The 21,406-nt window shown below is 44.9% G+C and overlaps 1 protein-coding gene across 12 annotated transcripts in view; it reads left to right on the forward strand.

The window, feature by feature from the left end:
- CIT (citron rho-interacting serine/threonine kinase) overlaps positions 1-21,406 on the forward strand; it is a 424,741-nt gene that overhangs the window by 277,790 nt on the left and 125,545 nt on the right. For all 12 annotated transcript variants that reach the window (XM_029571779.1, XM_029571775.1, XM_029571774.1 and 9 more), the window contains 3 exons: positions 16,431-16,605; positions 16,869-17,066; positions 21,223-21,276. In XM_029571779.1, the coding sequence (XP_029427639.1) occupies positions 16,431-16,605; positions 16,869-17,066; positions 21,223-21,276 (427 nt within the window). The remainder of the gene's footprint in view (positions 1-16,430; positions 16,606-16,868; positions 17,067-21,222; positions 21,277-21,406) is intronic.

The raw sequence follows: 21,406 nt of genomic DNA on the forward strand, positions 1-21,406 counted from the left end.
CAGGCCTTATCAAGAGTTTAATCATCCCCTTGTGGTTCACTACCAGATGAATAGAGAATACACTAATACATTTAGAAGACTCACATTATATGCATCCCTATTCCCATAGCAACCTAAACTTAACTAAGAATTGAACATAATCAAGCAGTCCAGCAGCAAGAGGGATGCCTTCCAGTCTTTTGCATAGTTTCACATGTATGATTTTTTTTTTTTTTTTTAACCAGCCAATGAGAGATTGTATGTGTACACTTGGTGCAAAGAGCTCCTGTCTCTCAGAAAATGAGTCCAATCTCTGGAGGCTAGAGTGGTAGACCTGGAGAAGCTGAGGTATATAGATGATAACTTCAGGGACATAGTAGCCAAGTCCCAACTCCAGTCTGGCAGCCCTGGTGTGCTGCCTTGGAGAAGGAGTATCTCCCGTTCAGAGATCATCAACCTGGTGTGGCAGGAAATGATCCTGAAGTGAGGACCTGCTCTCCAGACGATGCATTGTCCTCTCGCACTGAGGATGTCTCCCCGAGGGCTACTGCTCAGGACGGAAGGGTTAGGATGGCCGTCATAGTTGATGATTCGATTATTAGGAATGTAGATAACTGGGTAGCTGGTGGGCTTGGGGATCGCCTGGTAACATGCAAAGATGGAGGACCTCACGCGTCACCTAAATAGAATTTTAGACAGTGCTGGGGAGGAGCCGGCTGCCATGGTTCATGTGGGGCCAACAACATAAGAAAACGTGGGATGGAGCTTCTGGAAGCCAAAATTAGGCTCTTAGCTAGAAAGCTGAAAACCAGAACCTCTAGGGTAACATTCTCTGAAATGCTCCCTGTTCCATGCGCAGGTCCTCAGAGGCAGGCACAGCTCCGGAGTCTCAGGGCATGGATGAGACGATGATGCAAGGAAGAGGGATTTAGTTTTGTAAAGAACTGGGGAACCTTTGGGAAAGGGGGGAGTCTTTCCAAAGGGATGGGGCTCCACCTTAACCAGGGTGGAACCAGGCTGCTGGCACTAACCTTTGAAAAGGAGATAGAGCAGCTTTTAAACTAATTCAAAGAGGAAAGCCAATAGTTGCTCAGCAGTTCTTGGTTTGGAGGGAGGTATCTTGGAAAGATACTAATGAAACAGAGTTAGGACATCCCAACAGAGAGGTTCCAAGATAAGAGGATTTACATTCAGACAACTACAAACAAGGACTGAATTGCATATTCTGGGTAAACAATAAGCGTGAGAGTAGCTTGCTTGCTGCGGCAGTTACTACCCCAAACCAGTTAAGCCTGATACTTCACTTTGAATACATATACAGTGCAGCTCACTGCTTCAACGGCAGGGGGAATGAAGAAAAGAGGATTTATATTAAGACAACCAACAAGGACTAAATTGCACAGGCTGGGTAAACAAATAAGCGTGGGAGTAGCTTGCTTATTGCAGCGGTTACTACCCCTAACCAATTAGGCTTGATACTTCACTTTTATGCAGCTCCAGCACTGCTCTGTAACATAAATAGCTCAGAGATGTGCTGGCAGGTCCGCTGTGTGGACCTGTTCAATAGATCCCTAGAAACGGGAGTGGTGCCGAGTGATTGGAGAAGAAGAGCGGTGGTGGTCCCGCTTCACAAGAGTGGGAGCAGAGAGGAGGCTGGTAACTACAGACCAGTTAGCCTCACCTCGGTGGTGGGAAAAGTAATGGAGTCGCTGCTGAAAGAAAGAATAGTGAACTATCTACAGTCGGAAGAATTGCTGGACCAGAGGCAACATGGATTCACCAAGGGAAGATCCTGTCAGACAAATCTGACTTTTATGACTGGGTGACTAGGGAATTGGATCGAGGAAGAGTGCTCGATGTCATCTACTTGGATTTCAGCAAAGCATTTGATACGATCCCGCACAGGAAGCTTGTGAATAAAATGAGAAGCTTAGGAGTGAATGCCGAGGTGGTGGCCTGGATTGCAAACTGGATGACAGACAGAAGACAATGTGTGATGGTAAATGGAACTTACTCTGAAGAGAGAGCGTGTTAAGCGGAGTGCTGCAAGGATCTGTGTTGGACCGGTCCTGTTCAATATCTTTGAGCGACATTGCGGATGGGATAGAAGGTAAGGTTTGTTTTTTTGTGGATGACACTAAGATCAGCAACAGAGTGGACACACTGGAAGGAGTGGAGAGAATGAGACGGGATTTAAGGAAGCTGGAAGAGTGGTCGAAGATATGGCAGCTGAGATACAATGCCAAGAAGTGCAGAGTCATGCATATGGGGTGTGGAAATCCGAAAGAATTGATTTTGATAGGGGGTAAAGGGCTGATGTGTACAGAGCAGGAGAGAGACCTTGGGGTGATAGTGTCTAACGATCTGAAATCGGGGAAACAATGTGACAAGGCGAGCCAGAAGAATGCTGGGCTGCATAGAGAGACGAATATCGAGTAAGAAAAGGGAAGTGATTATCCCCTTGTACAGGTCCTTGGTGAGGCCTCACGGAGTACTGTGCTCAGTTCTGGAGACCATATCTCCGAAGGGACAGAGACAGGATGGAGGTGGTCCAGAGAAGGGTGACCAAAAAGGAGGATGGTCTTCATTGAACGACTTATGAGGAGAGATTGAAGAATCTAAATATGTACACCCTGGAGGAAAGGAGGAGAAGGGGTGATATGATACAGACTTTCAGATACTTGAAAGGTTTTAATGATCCAAAGACAAACCTTTTCTGTTGGAAAAAAAATCAGCAGAACCAGGGGTCACGATTTGAAGCTCCAGGAGGAAGACTTACAACTAATGTCAGGAAGTATTTTTTCACTGAGAGGGTGGTGGATGCCTGGAACGCCCTTCTGGAGCAAGTGGTGAAGACCAAAACTGTGAAGGATTTCAAAGGGGTGTGGGATAAACACTGTGGATCCATAATGTCTAGAGAATGTGAATGAAGAGAAGAGGCATGGGTGTGGCTTGCGGGAATGACAGCTACAACCTGGAGATTAATACCCTTATTCAATAAACATACACACAGTTATGCGACTCCAACTTTGCTCTATGCTTCAATGGCAAGAGGAAAAAAGGATTTGCATTCACAAAAAAGCGGGGGAGTAACTTGCTTGTTGTGGCAGTTACTACCCCAAACCAAATAAGCCTGATACTTCACTTTCGGTGCATATCCAGCATAGTTCTCTGCTTCAAAGGCAGGGGGAATGAAGAAAAGAGGATTTATATTCCGACAACGAATAACAAGGACTGATTGCACAGGCTGGGTAAACAAATAAGTGTGGGAGTAGCTTGCTTATTGCGGCAGTTACTACCCCTAACCAATTAAGCTAGATACTTCACTTAGATGCAGCTCCAACACTACTCTCTACATCAGTGGCGGGGGTGGAAGGTCAATAGAACCAAAAAGTTACTAATAAGGGCCAAGAGTAACAGATAATTATGAGAAAAAAATAAGTGTGAAAGCCTGCTGGGCAGACTGGATGGGTCGTTTGGTTCTTCTTCTGCCATCATTTTCTATGTCTTTATGTACCTGAAGACTGGAGGATAGCTAATGTAACCCCAATATTTAAAAAGGACTCCAGGGGCAATCCGGGAAACTACAGACCGGTTAGCCTGACTTCAGTGCCAGGAAAAATAGTGGAAAGTGTTCTAAACATCAAAATCACAGAACATATAGAAAGACATGGTTTAATGGAACAAAGTCAGCATGGCTTTACCCAAGGCAAGTCTTGCCTCACAAATCTGCTTCACTTTTTTGAAGGAGTTAATAAACATGTGGATAAAGGTGAACCGGTAGATGTAGTATACTTGGATTTTCAGAAGGCATTTGACAAAGTTCCTCATGAGGCTTCTAGGAAAAGAAAAAAGTCATGGTATAGGTGGCGATGTCCTTTCGTGGATTACAAACTGGCTAAAAGACAGGAAACAGAGAGTATGATTAAATGGACAATTAACATTAATTTCAGTAATCAGTAATCAAACTCTTGATAACCCAAGTAAATGGCAAACCTTCAACCCCCCAAAGACTGCAAGATCAATATAAATGACCCAAACGTAGACATCGGAACGACAGAGGAACAAATACAAAAAATAAAACACAAATATCAACACTCAACCATTACATACAACAACATCAAATCTCTCAGCAGCTACTTAACACTTTCTTTCCTACTCTTTAATGCTCAATCCATAATTTAAAAAAATACCAATTATCAACGACCCTCTCCAAGATAAACAAGATTTCATAGCAATCACAGAAACAAGGGCAAAAAACAGACACAGTACTAATCAACCAAATCAACAACTCTACCTACAGAACTTTTTCAATACCCAGACCCAAAAAGAAAGGTGGAGGCCTTATGCTAATCATCAAAAAAAACCTACAGATGAAATTACTCCCAACAAGTAATTGCTCCCCACTGGAAATTGCACTATTTGATTCTCCACATCTACAAATTTGTCTGGTATACTGCCCCCCTAACACTCTTGATCAGAATTGCTCACCACTTATTGAATTCTTCCTGACCAGAATATCAATCAACAAACCCATAATTATTCTAGGTGACTTCAACTTACATATAGACACTGCCCCCTACTCTCCCACCTGCGCCTCAATCATTGATGCGCTCTCATCACTGGGACTCAGTCAAATCATCAATGGCCCAACGCACAAAGCAAGTCACACACTAGACCTAGTCTTCATCAACACTAACATATGGTCTAACCACCAAACTATGATAATGAAAATACCATGGTCAGACCACTCTATCATCCACGCAAACTTATATTCAAATTGTAAACTCACAACAAGAAAAAGCACAACTAAATCCTTTCATACCGTCAACCTTTTTGCATCGAAACTCTTCAAGCAAATCTACAAACTGAACTAACAAACATAGACCTATCAAACACAAAAAATGCAACATCATCCTGGATTACCATAACTAGAACTGTAGCAAACAAGATAAATCCCATGATAAAGAAAACTATAAAAGAACCAAAAAATCAGAACCTTTGGTACAACGACAACATCAGAGCAGCCAAACGGATACTCAGAAAAAAAGAGAAATCATGGAGAAACAACAAAACAACCACACTACTCAACGCATACAGAGCACAACTAGCAGAATACAAAAAACTCATCCATAAAACAAAAAAAGACTTTTATATTAACAAAATAAACAAATACCAACATAACCCTAAGATGCTCTTCAACATAGAAAAAAGCCTAACCAAATCATCTTGTAATGCACTACTACTGGGTCTCCCTAAAAGCACAATTCAACCTCTTCAGATGTTGCAGAATGCCGCTGGTCGTTTAATTACTAATACTCGACGGCATGAACATATCACTCCAGCACTCATGTTCCTACATTGGCTACCCGTATCCTTCAGAATTACTTTTAAAGTTCTCTCACTCATCCACAAATCAATTCACAACCAAGAGATGCAATGGTTCTCTGATCAGCTCATTTTTCGCACCTCCAACAGACCAATTAGAAATATTCACCAAGCGAAATTAGCTGTCCATCCACTAAAACACATCAAACACGTTTCCACCATAGACCGATCATTCTCCATAGCGGGTATCAAAATCTGGAACAACATGCCGTTAGACCTGCGTCTTGAATCCTGTCACAAAACCTTAAAACATGGTTGTTTGAACAAGCATTCACTCTATGAATCTCATCTAACCTAAAAATTCAGCTATCCCTTATTATTCCTCACTGGCTCCAAATTCTTTTCCTCGCATTTTGTATTTACATTCTGCTATTCCATACCCCCCAATGTTACTCAATTTAGGCTATTGTATGCAATGTGACATTGGTCTCGCTGCTGACAGTTAATTTGCTCCGGCGAATACATGGTTATTTATATTTTATTGTTGATATTTTAATGATGTATGCATATTATCTTTAAAAACCCTTGTTTCTGTAAAGCCTGTTGCTGTCAAATGTTTTACTGTTTTTTAAACTGTTACATGTAAAGCCTGTTGCTAATTTATTGTTTCACTGTAAACCGAGGTGATGTATGTCTATACGTACCGCGGTATAAAAGAATCTATAAATAAATAAATAAATAAAATCTTATGATGATCAGTCACAATCAACACCAAAGATCACTAGTAACAATTTCGCAGATTTCTTTAATGAAAAAATCAAAATCCTCATAAAGAATAACCTAAAAAATGACTCACAAGACCAGAAAATACAGAACATTCAAACAAAAAGCTGGCCCAGCTTTGAGACAGCATCTTCTCTGGAAGTCCAAATGATCGTTAAAAAAAAAAATGAACCCAGCCAAACACCCTATTGATGCCATACCCATTACAACCATAAAAAATCTTGAACCATCAATAACTAAGATGATAACTGACATCGTAAACCTTTCCCTAACGGAAGGAAACTACCCAGAATGTCTAAAATCGGCAATTATCAAACCCATTATGAAAAAGAATAATCTTGATCCAGAAAACCCACTGAACTACCGACCAGTATCAAACCTACCATTCATTGCCAAAATCATTGAGAAAGTTATCCACACAGGCTCAGTGACCACCTGGAAGAAAACAACCTGCTACCCCACGCAATTTGGCTTCCAAAAGCAACTGAACACGGAGACTCTACTTCTAGCAATGAACGACTTCATACTCAAAGGTTTCGAAAAAGGCCACAGCTACCTTCTAGTCCTACTCGACCTATCAGCAGCCTTTGATACAGTAAACCATTCTATCATGATAGACAGTCAATCTGAAACAGAGCAAAGGAAACAACCCTACAATGGTTCTCTTCATACCTATCACAAAGATCCTACAAAGTGCTGCTCAATGATGCCCTCTTAAAGAAAGTTAACCTAAACACTGGAGTTCCCCCAAGGATCCACGCTATCAGCGATGCTCTTCAATCTCTATCTGCTTCCAATATGCCACTTCCTATCAAATCTCAATCTGACCCACTTCATCTATGCTGATGATGTTAAAATATTAATCCCAATACAAAAATCACTAGAAGAAACATACAAATTAACAGCCACTTACCTGAGCAGAATAAAGGAAATTCTAACCAACTTAAAACTCATCCTTAACTTCGACAAGACTGAAATAATCATATTAGACAGCAAGAACAACTCTCCTCAACTTCCACCACTCAACATAATGAACCAAAATACGGTTATATCTCCAGTCAATTATGCCCGCAATCTTGGATTAATAATTGACAAGGAACTCTTTCAAAAACCATATCACAACAAAAATCGAAGACGGATATTATAAACTACTAACACTTCATCATTTAAAACTTTTCCTTTCCACCAACGACTTCATGTCAGTCCTTCAATTACTCATTTTCTCTAACCTAGATTACTGTAACTCACTCCTTTTCAACCTACCTCTAAACACTATCCACCCACGCCAAATCCTACAAAACACAGCCACAAGAATCCTCACTGGATCTAAAAAACATGACTACATCACTCCAACACTTCTCACTACACTGGCTACCAATAAAATTCAGGATTGAATACAAAATACTATCCATTCTACATAAAATTATATATGAAAAACCAAGAAAACTGGCTTAGTTCCTCCATAAAACTACATACCCCAAACAGAAACCTCAGATCAGCAAATAAAGGACTTCTAAAGACACCTCCCACTCGCTCCAAACAACTCACCTCAACCCAAAAGAGAGCAATCTCTCTAGGAAGCCCAAATCTCTGGAACTCCCTCCCAACTGAACTCAGAACTCAAGAAAACCTAAAAACTTTCAAAAAAGCTATAAAAACATGGATGTTCACCAAAGCATACCAACTCACCCAATGAACATAATGCCAACCCCCTCCAATCTAACCTGAAGAAAAATGAAACTCAACACAAGTGTATTTTACAATAAAGAATTGAAATGTAAAAAACTGAACAGCAACTAACTTGTATATGTTGTCCCTATGTTAACAACCTTTTGAACATTTTGAAACCTTATTATCCTCCTTAACCTTGTAAACCTTCATATTTTCTGTAAACCGTTATGATGGCAAACCGAATGATGGTATATAAAACTCGATAAATAAATAGAGTAGGATTAAATTTATCTATTTGTTTCCTGTCTTTTAGCCAGTTTGTAATCCACGAAAGGACATCGCCACCTATCCCATGACTTTTTACTTTTCCTAGAAGCCTCTCACGAGGAACTTTGTCAAACGCCTTCTGAAAATCCAAGTATACTACATCTACCGGTTCACCTTTATCCACATGTTTATTAACTCCTTCAAAAAAGTGAAGCTGATTTGTGAGGCAAGACTTGCCTTGGGTTAAGCCATGCTGACTTTGTTCCATTAAACCATGTCTTTCTATATGTTGTGTGATTTTGATATTTAGAACACTTTCCATTATTTTTCCTGGCACTGAAGTCAGGCTAACTGGTCTGTAGTTTCCCGGATTGCCCCTGGAGCCCTTTTTAAATATTGGGGTTACATTAGCTATCCTTCAGTCTTCAGGTACAATGGATGATTTTAATGATAGGTTACAAATTTTTACTAATAGGTCTGAAATTTCATTTTTTAGTTCTTTCAGAACCCTGGGGTGTATACCATCCAGTCCAGGTAATTTACTACTCTTCAGTTTGTCAATCAGGCCTACCACATCTTCTAGGTTCACCGTGATTTGGTTCAGTCCATCTGAATCATTACCCATGAAAACCTTCTCCAGTACGGGTACCTCCCCAACATCCTCTTCAGTAAATACCGAAGAAAAGAAATCGTTTAATCTTTCCGCGATGGCCTTATCTTCTCTGTCTTCCTCAGCTCCTCCAGGTCTGCCACTGTAGCCTCTTGAGATAAGACTCTTTCTCTAAGAGCCAGGAGCTCTTTGCATCGCATGCACATGTACAATTTCTCACCGGCAGGTAAAAAATCATACATGTGACACTCGATGCAAAAGACTAGGAAGCCCCCATCTTGCTGCCTTCATCTCAAATTTGTTCAGTTCCTACTTAAGTTTTAGGTTGCTATGGGAGTAGGAATGTGTCTAATGTCCTTTAAATGTATTAGTGAATTCCCTGTACATACCAGGATCAGTCCAGACGGTGGGTTATGTCCCCCGTCCAGCAGATGGAGTCAGACAAAGCTTCAGAGGGTGCTGCCTTATAAACCAGTGCACCCTCTGCTATTCTTCAGTATCTTTCTGACTCCAGCAGATAGGAGCAGGGGAAACTTTGTTTCCCCAGTACATTGTCAGTGTACTTGTTCTTTTCTCTTACCTCTACTAAGCTTCTCTGGATGGATCAAGCTCTCTAGTTTAAAAAAAAAAAAAAGAAGAAGATATTTTATACTTTCAAACTTGCAGACAGATTTGTTCCTTCTCTCCCTCTGTCTGTTTTTGTTTTTCTCTTCATTTCTGGCAGTATGAGGTAAGTGTGTATACTTTGGTTTCTTCAGGTTATTTCACGATATAGCCCGACCGGGGGTGCCCGTTGGAGGTTTCAACCTCTCCCCCCCCCCCCCCCCCCGGGCCACGTTCCAACCCATGGCCCCGAGACAACGCATTCCCCGGGGCTGCCAGCCGCAGAGAGGTCACATTCCTGTGCGGCACCTGACAGAAGGGAGTAGGAGCTCCTAGGGTCCGTGTGAGTTTTGAAGCGGAGGTCGTCCTTTCCCGCTCTCTACGGCACTACCTGCCTTTTCCTTGCGGCCCCCCCTCCCCTCTCCCCGGTCATGCCGAGGGCCTTCAGATGTTCGGCATGTGGAGAGCCCGGGTCACGGCTCTCTCGCAAGGGGATCTGCACGAGGTGCCTCCCTGGGGGGGAGGGCACCTCGCAGCTGGTGGGAAGTACGATTTTGCGCAGCCAAGCGTGCTTGCACAGGCAGAAGCGGGAACGGTGGCCATCTTGGATGCAGAGCCGGCGGGCCCAGCCCCTACAGAGGATGCATTGGACGATATTTTGACGCTGTTTCCACCGGTTTTAACACCAGTTTCCCCTCTGGAGCCCGTCCTGCTGCGGGGGGATCCTTCATTCTGCCCCCCTCGGGCCCGCCCCCGTTTTCTACAGATTTTGTGCTCCTCATGCACAATGCCTATCTGGCCAGGATGTCACAGCCTTCGGATCCTCTCCCTGGGCCCCCGCCGCCCAAGGTCCCCAGTATGGCTGACCCTCCTCCCGTGGGAGTCCCCCAGGGAGTAGGGGGCTCAGGGGTCCTCTCGGGTGCGTTTGGGCCTCCCCCCTGCGGGGGGGGGGGGGGGTGGATCAGGGGCCAGACCCGGACTTGGATTATCCTCAGGATCCCCTGCTTGCTTCGCAATTGGAAGGGGACGATCCCAGAGTGTTGCGGATTTTCCAAAGGGACGAGTTGGACAATCTTATCCCTCATATCCTACAAGAACTGGACATTGAGCTGCCTGTGGATCCACCTGGTCACAATCTGTCGGGGAAGAAGGGGGACCCTGTTCTGGCGGGGCTCCGCCCTCCGAACAGGGCCTTTCCTACTCATCCTACCTTTCTCCAGCTGTTAGCTAGGGAATGGGACTCGCCCAAAGCCTCCCTCAAGGTCAGCAGGGCAATGGAAAAACTGTATCCTCTCCCTAAGGATTTCCTAGAGCTTCTTAAGGTCCCGACTCGGCGGTTTCGGCAGTCCTGAAGCGAACAACTATTCCGGTGATGGGAGGCACAGCGCTACGGGATACACAGGACAGAAAGCTAGAGGTCTTCCTCAAAAGGGTATTAGAGGTCTCCGCCCTGGGAGTCCGGGCGACTATCTGTAGCTCGCTGGCGCAAAGAGCGGGACTTCACTGGGTTCAGCAGCTCCTCACTTCTCATGATCTATCCCCGGAGAAAGCGCACCAGGCTGACCGTCTGGAGGCCATTATTACCTACGGAGCAGATGCACTTTATGACCTCCTCCGAGTGCTGACCAGATCAGTGGTAGCGGCAGTCTCAGCCAGCCGTCTCTTCTGGCGCCGCAACTGGTCGGCGGATTCCTCCTCCAAGACACGATTGGGATCCCTCTCTTTTAAGGGGAAATTCCTCTTCAGGGCCGATCTGGACCAGATCATCAAAGCTCTTGGAGAGAACACAGTACATAGGCTCCTGGAAGATTGGCTGCGAACTACCAAAATCGTTCACTGCCTCCAGAAGCCAGTTCCGCAGTCAGCGTCTCTTCCGCACCACTAGACAGGTGACGCCTAGGATGACCTCTTCCCACTCTTAGTCTTGGTACCGTCCTTTTCGAGGCCGTAGACTGGCAAGGGATGGGATGGCACAAGGCGCATCCTCTGTCTCCACAATGATGCCAGATTGGCCCATTCCCCGACTCCCAGGATTGGGGGCCGGATTTCTCTCTTTTTTTTTTTTTTTTTTACAAGGAGTGGGTCTGGATCACGTCGGATCAGTGGGTCCTCGATATTCTAAGGCACGGCTACGCATTGGACTTTGCTCGACCCCCAAGAGACAGATTCCCCTTCTCTCCCTGCGGGTCACACCAAAAGCAGCTCATTGTGCGACAGACTCTCGACAGACTCCTGGCTCTAGGGGCAATCATTCCAGTGCCCCCCCACGTAACTGAGCTCCGGCCATTACGCAGTCTACTTTGTGGTTCCCAAGAAGGAGGGTTCTTTCCGCCCAATTCTGGACCTCAAGTTGGTCAACAAGTCACTCAAGGCCCCTCACTTCAGGATGGAGACCTTGCACTCGGTGATTGCTGCGGTCCATCAAGGGGAATTCCTAGCCTCCCTGGATCTGACGGAGGCTTACCTTCACATTCCCATTCTCAAGGAGCATCAGCGTTTCCTGCGTTTCAAGACTCTAGGGCAGCATTTTCAATTGCAGGCGCTGGCCTTTAGTCTGGCGACCGCCCCCCCCCCCCCCCCCCCCCCCCCCCCGAACGTTCACATAGGTAACGGTAGTGGTCGCAGCTGCTCTCCGGAGGGAGGGCATTCTGGTTCACCCGTATCTGGATGACTGGCTCATTCGGGCGAAGACCTTGCTCCAGGGTCATCAGGCGGTCACCAAAGTGGTACAGCTCCTGCAATCCCTTGGTTGGGTTATCATCTATGCCAAGAGCAGGCTTACTCCTTCGCAGTCTATGGACTTCCTGGGGGCACGGTTCAACACAGCCATGGGCAAGGTTTTTCTCAGGCTGGATCGTGCCCAGGCGCTCTTGGCGCAGGTTCAACATTTCTCTTGCCTCCCCTTGCCCATGGCTTGGGATTACCTACAGATCCTGGGATCCATGGCATCCACGATCAACTTCATACCCTGGGCCTTTGTGCATATGCGGTCTCTACAGAGAGCATTACTCTCCCTCTGGAAACCGGTGTCGCAAGAGTTCCAAGCCTTTCCTCCACTCCCGCTGCCCGCCAGAGATAGTCTCCGTTGGTGGCTGGACCCGCTCCACTTAGCACAGGGGGAATGCCCTTGAACATCCCAGACTGGGTGGTGGTTACCACGGATGCCAGTCTCTCCGGCTGGGGGGCAGTCTGCCAAACGAGCTCGGATCAGGGGCAGTGGACGAGGTCTCAAGCTACTTGGTCAATCAATCGCTTGGAAACCAGAGCGGTTCGCCTGGTGCTGAGAAGTTTCCTCCCTCTCGTCCATCATCGGGCGGTCAGGATTCTCTCAGACAACGCGACCACGGTAGCGTATATCAATTGCCAGAGAGGCACGAGGAGTCGTCATGTCTCCTTGGACATGGACAAGTTGATGGCGTGGGCGGAGGCCCACCTCTCTCGGCTGGCGGCCTCCCATATCGCAGGGGTAGACAACATTCAGGCGGAATTCCTGAGCCGACAAATTCTCGACCTGGGGGAGTGGGAGCTCTCCGAGGAGGCGATGCAGCTCCTCATCCAGCATTGGGGGACCCCTCACCTGGATCTCATGGCCACCTCCAACAACACAAAAGCTCCGCGGTTCTTTAGTCGCAGAAGAGAGCACGGCACGGAAGGGGTGGACATGCTAGTGCTCCCTTGGCCATGTCACCTTCTCCTCTGTGTTCCCACCATGGGCAGGGTCCTTCGGAGAATCAAAATCCACCGGGGTCCAGTGATTCTGGTGGCGCTGGAATAGCCCCGCCATCCGTGGTTCGCAGATCTGATCAACCTAGCGGTGGACGGCCCGCTCCGCCTCTGCCATCTTCAGCGTCTACTTCATCAAGGGCCAGTATTTTTCGACCAGGCAGATCGCTTCTGTCTTGCGGCCTGGCTTTTGAGAGGTGTAGACTGCGATGCCGGGGATATCCAGAGGCCGTAGTTTCTACTCTCCTCAAGGCTCGGAAGACTTCTACATCCCTCGCTTATGTCCGAATGTGGAAGATTTTCGAATTCTGGTGCACCTCCCGTTCAGCTTGGCCACGGACAGCCTCGGTCCCTCAGATCCTTTTGTTCCTACAGGCGGGCCTGGAGAAGGGCCTCGCCTACAACTCCCTGAGAGTTCAGGTCTCTGCTCTTGGATCTCTGGTAAATTGGCAGGAGGGAATTCCGCTTTCCTCTCACCTGGATATCGTCCGATTCCTCAAGGGTGTGAAGCATCTAAAGCCTCCGGTTCAGGCTCCTTGTCCTTCCTGGAGCCTCAACTTAGTCCTATGGATCTTGGGAGGCCCTCCTTTCGAGCCTCTGTGTGATGCTACCCTCAAGGATCTCACACTCAAGACTGTTTTCCTTGTGGCCATTTGTTCTGCCTGCCAGGTTTCAGAACTCCTGGCGCTGTCCTGCAGGGAGCCCTACCTCCGTTTCACGGATTCTGGGGTCTCCTTACGCACGGTGCCCTCCTTCCTGCCTAAGGTGGTTTCGGCGTGTCATCTGAATAAGACGGTGGAGCTCCCCTCTTTCTCCACTAATGAGCAATGTGAGCTCCGTAAGCTTGATGTCAAGCGCATCCTGATCCATTACCTGGAGGTCACTAATGAGTTTTGCCTTTCGGATCATCTTACTGTACTTTGGCATGGTCCCAAGAAGGGATCCAGGGCCACGAAGACAACGATCGCTCACTGGCTAAAAGAAGCTATTGTGGTGGCGTATATTGGAGCAGGTCGGCAACCCCCATTGGGCATCAGGGCCCACTCTCTTCGTTCTCAGGTGGCGTCCTGGGCGGAGAGCCAGTCCGTTTCTGCCCAGGAGATTTGCCGGGCAGCCACCTGGAAATCATTGCATACTTTTGCTAGGCACTATCGCTTGAATCTCCAGTCGTCTTTTGGTTCTTTTGGCGACAGGGTCATTCGAGCAGGTCTGTTAAGGGCCCATCTGAAGTAAGAAAGCTTTGGTACATCCCACCGTCTGGACTGATCCTGATACATACAGTGAAAAGAAAATTATTCCTTACCTGCTAATTTTCGTTCATGTAGTACCATGGATCAGTCCAGATGTCCTCCCTAAGTCTGTCTGGGATATTTGTTTGGGACTTACTGCTCAACTTCCTTGTTTTGCTTCTCTGTTCTCTGACCTCTGCGGCAGCCTCTCTCTTATGGTGCCATTCAATACCTCTTTTTGCAAGTTTGCCCTTTGGCAGCAGTTGGTAATTTTTCATTCACACTGTTTGAAGTTACACTTGTCTGATTTCCTTGATCCATTCTTCTCTGTGTATCCTGCTTTGATATTCTTATTACTGAAGAGTAGCAGAGGGTGCACTGGTTTATAAGGCAGCACCCTCCGAAGCTTTGTCTGACTCCATCTGCTGGACGGGGGGACATAACCCACTGTCTGGACTGATCCATGTTACTACAGGAACAAAAATGAGCAGGTAAGGAATAATTTTCTTTTCACTATATGTCTGGTATTGGCCTACAGGGGATGATCAATCTCTCAATAAGGTTTTTTTTTTTTGTTTGTTTTTTTTTAAAGTGGCACCTGCCTATAAATTAAAGGATGAGCGAGGGGTGGGAGGGTTGGGATATACAAACAGTCTAACTTCAGTTAGTCAGCCAGAGTGACTCACTGCTCTCTTGATTAACAAATGTTGGTACCTAATCAAACCAAATCACACTACCTTAACACGTTTCCAAGGTGAGTAACTGAACTGAACTTTTCAACCTTTTTACTTAATTATAGGCTGCTCCTAGCTTATTTCTAGCTTCTGGCTACTGTTTTTGTTTTTGTTTTTTTAATATACAAACACTATAACTTCTGCTTACTAGCTACCTTACAGACTCTTAAAATAAACACACCAACTACTGCTTACTAGCTGCCTTATTGACTAACTGTTTAAAAATACAGTCTAACTTCTGTTTATTCTCTACCTTACTGACTATTAAAGCACAAACACACTGAATAATATTCCCAAATAGTTAACTTCACCCCAATACTTTTAAAAAAAGAAAATTTCCCAAGCAAAAACTTACTGATTCCTTTCAGCCACCAGCAAGGTGATCCTCTCAGTGCTCCTGCTTGCCAACGAGTCACTAGGATAGCTCTTTAACAGGCCGATACAGTACAGTGTGCTCCGACGGAGCGTACTGTTAGCCACTTCTTGGATGCGCGTTTTCCCTTACCCCTTAGTAAGGGGAGGAAAACGCGCGTCCAACCCGCGGCACCTAATAGCGCCCTCAACATGCAAATGCATGTTGATGGCCCTATTAGGTATGCGCGCGGGATACAGAAAGTAAAATGTGCAGCCAAGCCACACATTTTACTTTCAGAAATTAGCGCCGACCTTTGGGTTGGCGCTAATTTCTTCCGGCACCAGGAAAGTGCACAGAAAAGCAGTAAAAACTGCTTTTCTGTGCACCCTCCGACTTAATATCATGGCAATTAAGTCGGAGGTCCCGAAGAGTAAAAAAAAAGTTAAATAAATAAATAAAATTTGAATTTGGCCCGCAGCTGTCGGGCCGAAAACTGGACGCTCAATTTTGCCGGTGTCCGGTTTCCGAGCCCGTGGCTGTCAGCGGGCTCGAGAACCGACGCCAGCAAAGTTGAGCGTCTGCTGTCAAACCTGCTGACAGCCGCTGCTCCTGTCAAAAAAGAGGCGCTAGGGACGCGCTAGTGTCCCTAGCACCTCCTTTTGCCTGTTTTTACCGCCGGGCCTAATTTAAATACAGAATCGCGTGCACCGGCGAGTGGCAGGTGCGCGCGCCGGGAGAGCGGGCATTCGCCCGCTCTCCCGCAGACTTTACTGTATCGGCCTGCGTGTGTCTAATCTTTAGGAGGACAATTTTAAAAACTTTTAATGTGGGTGAATAGTGATTTACCTATCTGAAAATTGCCCTCTTTTGATGATGGTACTCTACATCTTATGTACATTCAGCCATACCGCAGACAAGTTCAAAGGTCTCCAGGTATTTTATACCTGCAGCAGTTTTGAAAGGTAGGTATGCCTATATTTTCCCTTTGAAAACTGGTGCAAAGTCTGTGAGTAAAAAGTACTAGGGGACTTTGTACCAAAGTGGACAGCTTGAAAACTGCTCCTCAGGCAAGAAAAAGAATTGTCTTCCACTATGGTGTGCTGTGTTGATTAGACTTCTGCTTTATTTTATTTTATTTTGTTTTTCAGGAAAGCCCAAGAAGAGATGATATCTGAGCTCAGGCAACAAAAATTCTATCTGGAAACACAGGCAGGAAAGATGGAGGCACAAACTCGAAAACTGGAGGAGCAGCTAGAGAGGATAAACCATCAGGAGCATACTGAGAAGAATCGCCTTTTAGAACTGGAGACAAGACTGCGTGAGGTGACAACTAGGATTCAACCTTTTCACTATAGAGAGCTTTGGATTTTATCTTCTAAGATAAATGTTAGTCTCTCAGCTTATGCAGCTGAAAAGAAAAATTACTTGAGGCTTTGTGTAAATGCTGAGAAATAATATAATGTGCCAGACATCTGGATAAAAGATTGTTATAGGATGGTAGTTTTACTGAGTCAAAACCTATCATTGATTTGTATATTAGCGTATCTTAGTTCATACAACATGAATGCCTGGCTGCTTCTTTTCAGGTTAGTCTAGAGCACGAAGAACAGAAACTGGAACTGAAGCGACAGTTGACTGAGCTGCAGCTGTCTCTGCAGGAAAGAGAATCTCAGATCTCTGGCCTGCAGTCTGCTCGTTCAGCCTTGGAGAATCAACTGTGCCAAGCAAAAACAGAACTGGAAGAGACCACAGCAGAGGCAGAAGAGGAAATCCAAGCTCTGAGGGTAAGAAACATAGAAATGATGGCAGAAAAGGACCAATGGTCCTTTCAGTCTGCTCATCAAGCTTCCCATGGTAGTATATGCTGCGCTGTGCAGATTACCCCCATGAATCAGTCAGTTTCGCTTGATGTGCGTTTCTTATGGACTTTGCCGTAGAAGTAGTCATGGCTTGTGTTGGTTGTCTCTGAATCCAAATTTCTCTTTCCTTTCAGCCTCCACTCCCCTTTTTTGAAGGAGAGAGTGATGTTGCAGTTGCATCAAAAGCATCAAGGCTTATTGGTTAAGGGCTGTAATCTCATGCCTTCTGTTAAGGGTAGTAACTGCTGCTCTGTGCTGGTTATCCCCCATGCTCATCAGTTCCGCAGACTGTAAAAGTCAAGACTCTTGTTGGTTGCAGTCTAAATCCATTTCCCCTTTTCCCTTGCCATTGAAGCAGAGAGCAATGTTGGAGTTGCATCAAAAGTATCAAGACTAGGTTAGTAACCGCCGCACCAGCAAGTTTACCCCATGCACGGTTCTTCTTTCGTTTCCTTTAGAAATTGGCCATAGAAGTAATCTTGTGCTTTTTCCCTTATGTCTGCATAACAGTATCCCAGACCATGGAAGTCGGGGCCCTCTTATTTCCCTACTGTCTAAGCTGGGATCAATATTGTAATTGCATTAAAAGTATCAAAGCATATTGGTTAATGGTAGTTCCCTGTACGTACCCGGATCAGTCCAGACTCCTGGGTTTTGCCTCCGCACCAGCAGATGGAAACAGAGAAAGTTCTGACAGTCTCTGCCTAATATACCTAGGTGGTACTCTCCATGCCTTCTGCTAAGGGTAGTAATCGTTGTACCAACAAGTTTACCCCTCTGCACACTTATCTCATTTCTGTCCTCTAGCCTTTAGAGATCCACAGTGTTTATCCTATGCCCCTTTGAATTCTTTGACTGTTTTCTTCAACACCTCCTCGGGAAGGGCATTCCAGGCCTCCTCCACCCTCTCCATGAAGAAATATTTCCTGATGGTTCTGAGTAGTCCCCCCTGAAGTTTATTTTGTGACCCCTAGTTCTATTTTGTTTTCCAACGGAAAAGGTTTGAAGTCCATACATCATTGAAACCTTTTAGGTATTTGAACATCTATATCATCTCCCCTGCACCTCCTCTCTTCCAGGTATACATAATCAGATCCTTCAGCCTCTCCTCATAATTCTTCCAATACAGACCCCACACCATTTTTGTCACCCTTCTCTGGACCGCCTCCTTCCTATGTCTATCTTTTTTGAGATACAGGCTGCAGAACTGAACACAATACTCCAGGTGAGGCCTCATTAAGGGACCTGTACAAGGGCAACATCACCTCCTTTTTCTTACTGCTTATTTCTCTCTCTATGCAGCCCAGCATTCGTCTGGCTTTAGATATCGTCTTGTCACATTGCTTTGCCATCTTCAGAACCCCAGACACCATCACCCCAAGATCCCTTTCTTGGTCTGTGCACATCAGTCTTTCACCCCCCATCACATTCAGCTCTTTTGGATTACTGCATCTCATATGCATGGCTCTCACTTCTTGACATTGAATCCCAGCTACCAAATCTTCAACCACTCTTCCAGCTTTCTTAAATCACTTTTCATTCTCTTTACTCCTCCAGGCATGTTCACTCTGTTATAGATCTTAATATCATCTGCAAATAGACATACTTTACGTTCTATCCCTTCAGCAATGTCACTCACAGAAATTTTGAACAGAACCAGTTCCAACGCTGATCCCTGTGGCACTCCACGTAACACGGCTCTCTTCAGAGTAGGCTCCATTTACCATTACACACAGTCTCCTATGTCGACCAGTTTCTAATCCCATGCCACCACCTGGGTGCTCACTCCCAAGCTTCTCATTTTATTCACAAGCCCCTGTGCGTGGCCGTATCAAAAGCTTTGCTGAAATCCAAGTAGATCACATTGAGCTCTCTTCCTCGATACAATTCTCTAGTCACACAATCAAAAAAAAAAAATCAGATTTGACAGGACCACCTTCCCCTTGTGAATCCATGCTGCCTCTGGTCCAGCAACCCACTAGATTTTAGATAGTTCGTTATCCTTTCCTTCAGCAGCATCTCTATAATTTTCTCTTCACCGATGTGAGGCTAATCAGCCTGTAGTTACCAGCCCCTTCTCTGCTACCACTCTGTGAAGCAGGACCACCACCACTCTTCTCCAATTCCACCTCACCACTCCCGTTTCCGGGGATCTATTGAAAAGGTCCTTCAGGCGGACCAGCCTGCATTTCTCTGAGCTCCCTCAGTATCCTGGGATGTGCCACATCTGGCCCTATGGCCTTGTCCACTTTGTTTTGCCTAGCTCTTCTCATATAGTCTATTCTGTAAATGTAGTTTCATCTAGCCCTTCCCCCATCTAAGATCTGTGTACCAGCAACCGTCCTTCTCCAGGGTCTTCTTTTGTGAACACCGAAACTGAAGTATGTTTAATATTTCTGCCATTTCTTCATCTCTCTCCACACATTGTTCCTCATCACCTCTCAATTTCACTATATCACTACGGACCTTCCTTCTGTCTCATATATATCGAAAAATGTTTTGTCGCCTTGCTTTACCTCTTTGGCAATCCTTTCCTTCCGCTTGACCTTTTGCTTTCCTCATTTCTCTCTCTTTTGTCTCCCTCAGTTTCCCTAGGCAATTCTTCCCTGTGTTCCTCTTTTGGGATCCTTTATATTTCTTGAACGCTGTTCTTTTTGCCTTTATTTTTTCAGCCACTTCCCTTGAGAAACAAATCAGTTTCTTTTTCCTCTTACTTTTGTTTTACTTTTCTAACATATAGATTTGTTGCCTTTTTAAGAGCGTCTTTCAATTTGGCCCACTGTTGTTCCACCTCACTTACACATTTCTTCCTACCTTGCGCAAAGGAAGGTAGGGAAAACCAGAGCTAGCCCTAAGGAAGGAGCATGTAATAGGGTTTGAAGCCATATTTATACTAAGAATAAGTGTAATTTTTGGGGCATAAGTCTGTTAGTGGGGAAAAGAGAGCTGGTGGGGTACTTTGTATAACACCTTCTGAAAAGCTAGATAAAGTCCCTCATGAGAAACTTCTCTGGAAATAGGAGGCAAGGGTCTCTTCCTTATCTATGCCTGACCAGTCCATATAAGTTATGTCCACCCTGCCAGCAAATAGAGACAGAGAAAAAAACCCTCAAAGGTGCCTTCAGCTGACATCCAAACCAACCATAGCAAGTTCAACAAAGGAGAAGAAAGGTACAGTGCATATAATGAAAGAGTCAGGTTCTAAAGCAATCAAAGCCCGTTGAACTACAGTAGAATCGTGTTCTTGGAAGTAATGTACACTGTACAAAGCTCTGTAAAGTGGCCACATGGTCCACATTGCATTCATTTGCAGATCACTACAGATTGATGTTCTCATAAAAAAAGGCTCTGCTTGTAAAGAATGTGATCTAAAAGCAGGTTTAATATCCTCCCATCCAGAATAATTATGCTTTGGTATTTCCCATTTGTTCTGGACTGGTGCAACAGAAAGAAAAGGAAGGGGAAATTTATAATTGACTGATAATTTCCTTTTTTTTTTTTTTTTATTTCTGCTACACCAGTCCAGAAATGCACCCAGGAAGAGAAACTTTATAAACAATAAATAAGTCTTCAAAAATTTTCAAAGAAGATCTACTTCTTCCGTTCCAAATAAAAGTATGTTTTCAGTATGCTTTGACAGGAATACGAGCTCAGACAGGTTTGTGTTCGATAGATGTAGTAGTGTAATCGGATAAAAAAAAATAATATTCTTTGCCTCCATCAGCTGGATGAGGGACCAAACCCAATTGTTCTGGACTGGTGTTGCAGAAATAAAAGAGGAAATTATCAGGAAAGTCTAAATTTCTCCTGATTTATTGTGTTTCCGTGCTCAATAGCCTGTCTAATCTTTTAATTTAAATCTGTATTGTAGCTTTACATAAGAACATAAGAAATTGCCATGCTGGGTCAGACCAAGGCTTTCACATTATACTAGAATTTCTGCAGTGAGTTTCTAATGTTTTGAACAAGATAATTTGAATTATATGTTTAATTTGACACTCAGAAAAGAGAACTGGAGACTTGTATATCTGTCTTCTAAGCTTCTGTTGCTGATAGATTCTTATATCTCATTCCCATTTAGGCTGATCGAGATGAATTTCAGCGTAAATTTGAAACTCTTCGTGATAGCTGCACAGTGAGTATTGTGGTTATTCAATATTTAGCACACACTTTGACTTATGTTTTGATGCTTAATTTTGACTATAAGTAAGGGTAACACTTCTGAAAACAAATGGAATTGAGAAAAAAATGATTTGAAATAGATG

This window comes from Rhinatrema bivittatum, chromosome 11 (assembly GCF_901001135.1).
Source record: "Rhinatrema bivittatum chromosome 11, aRhiBiv1.1, whole genome shotgun sequence".
Lineage (NCBI taxonomy): Eukaryota > Metazoa > Chordata > Amphibia > Gymnophiona > Rhinatrematidae > Rhinatrema > Rhinatrema bivittatum.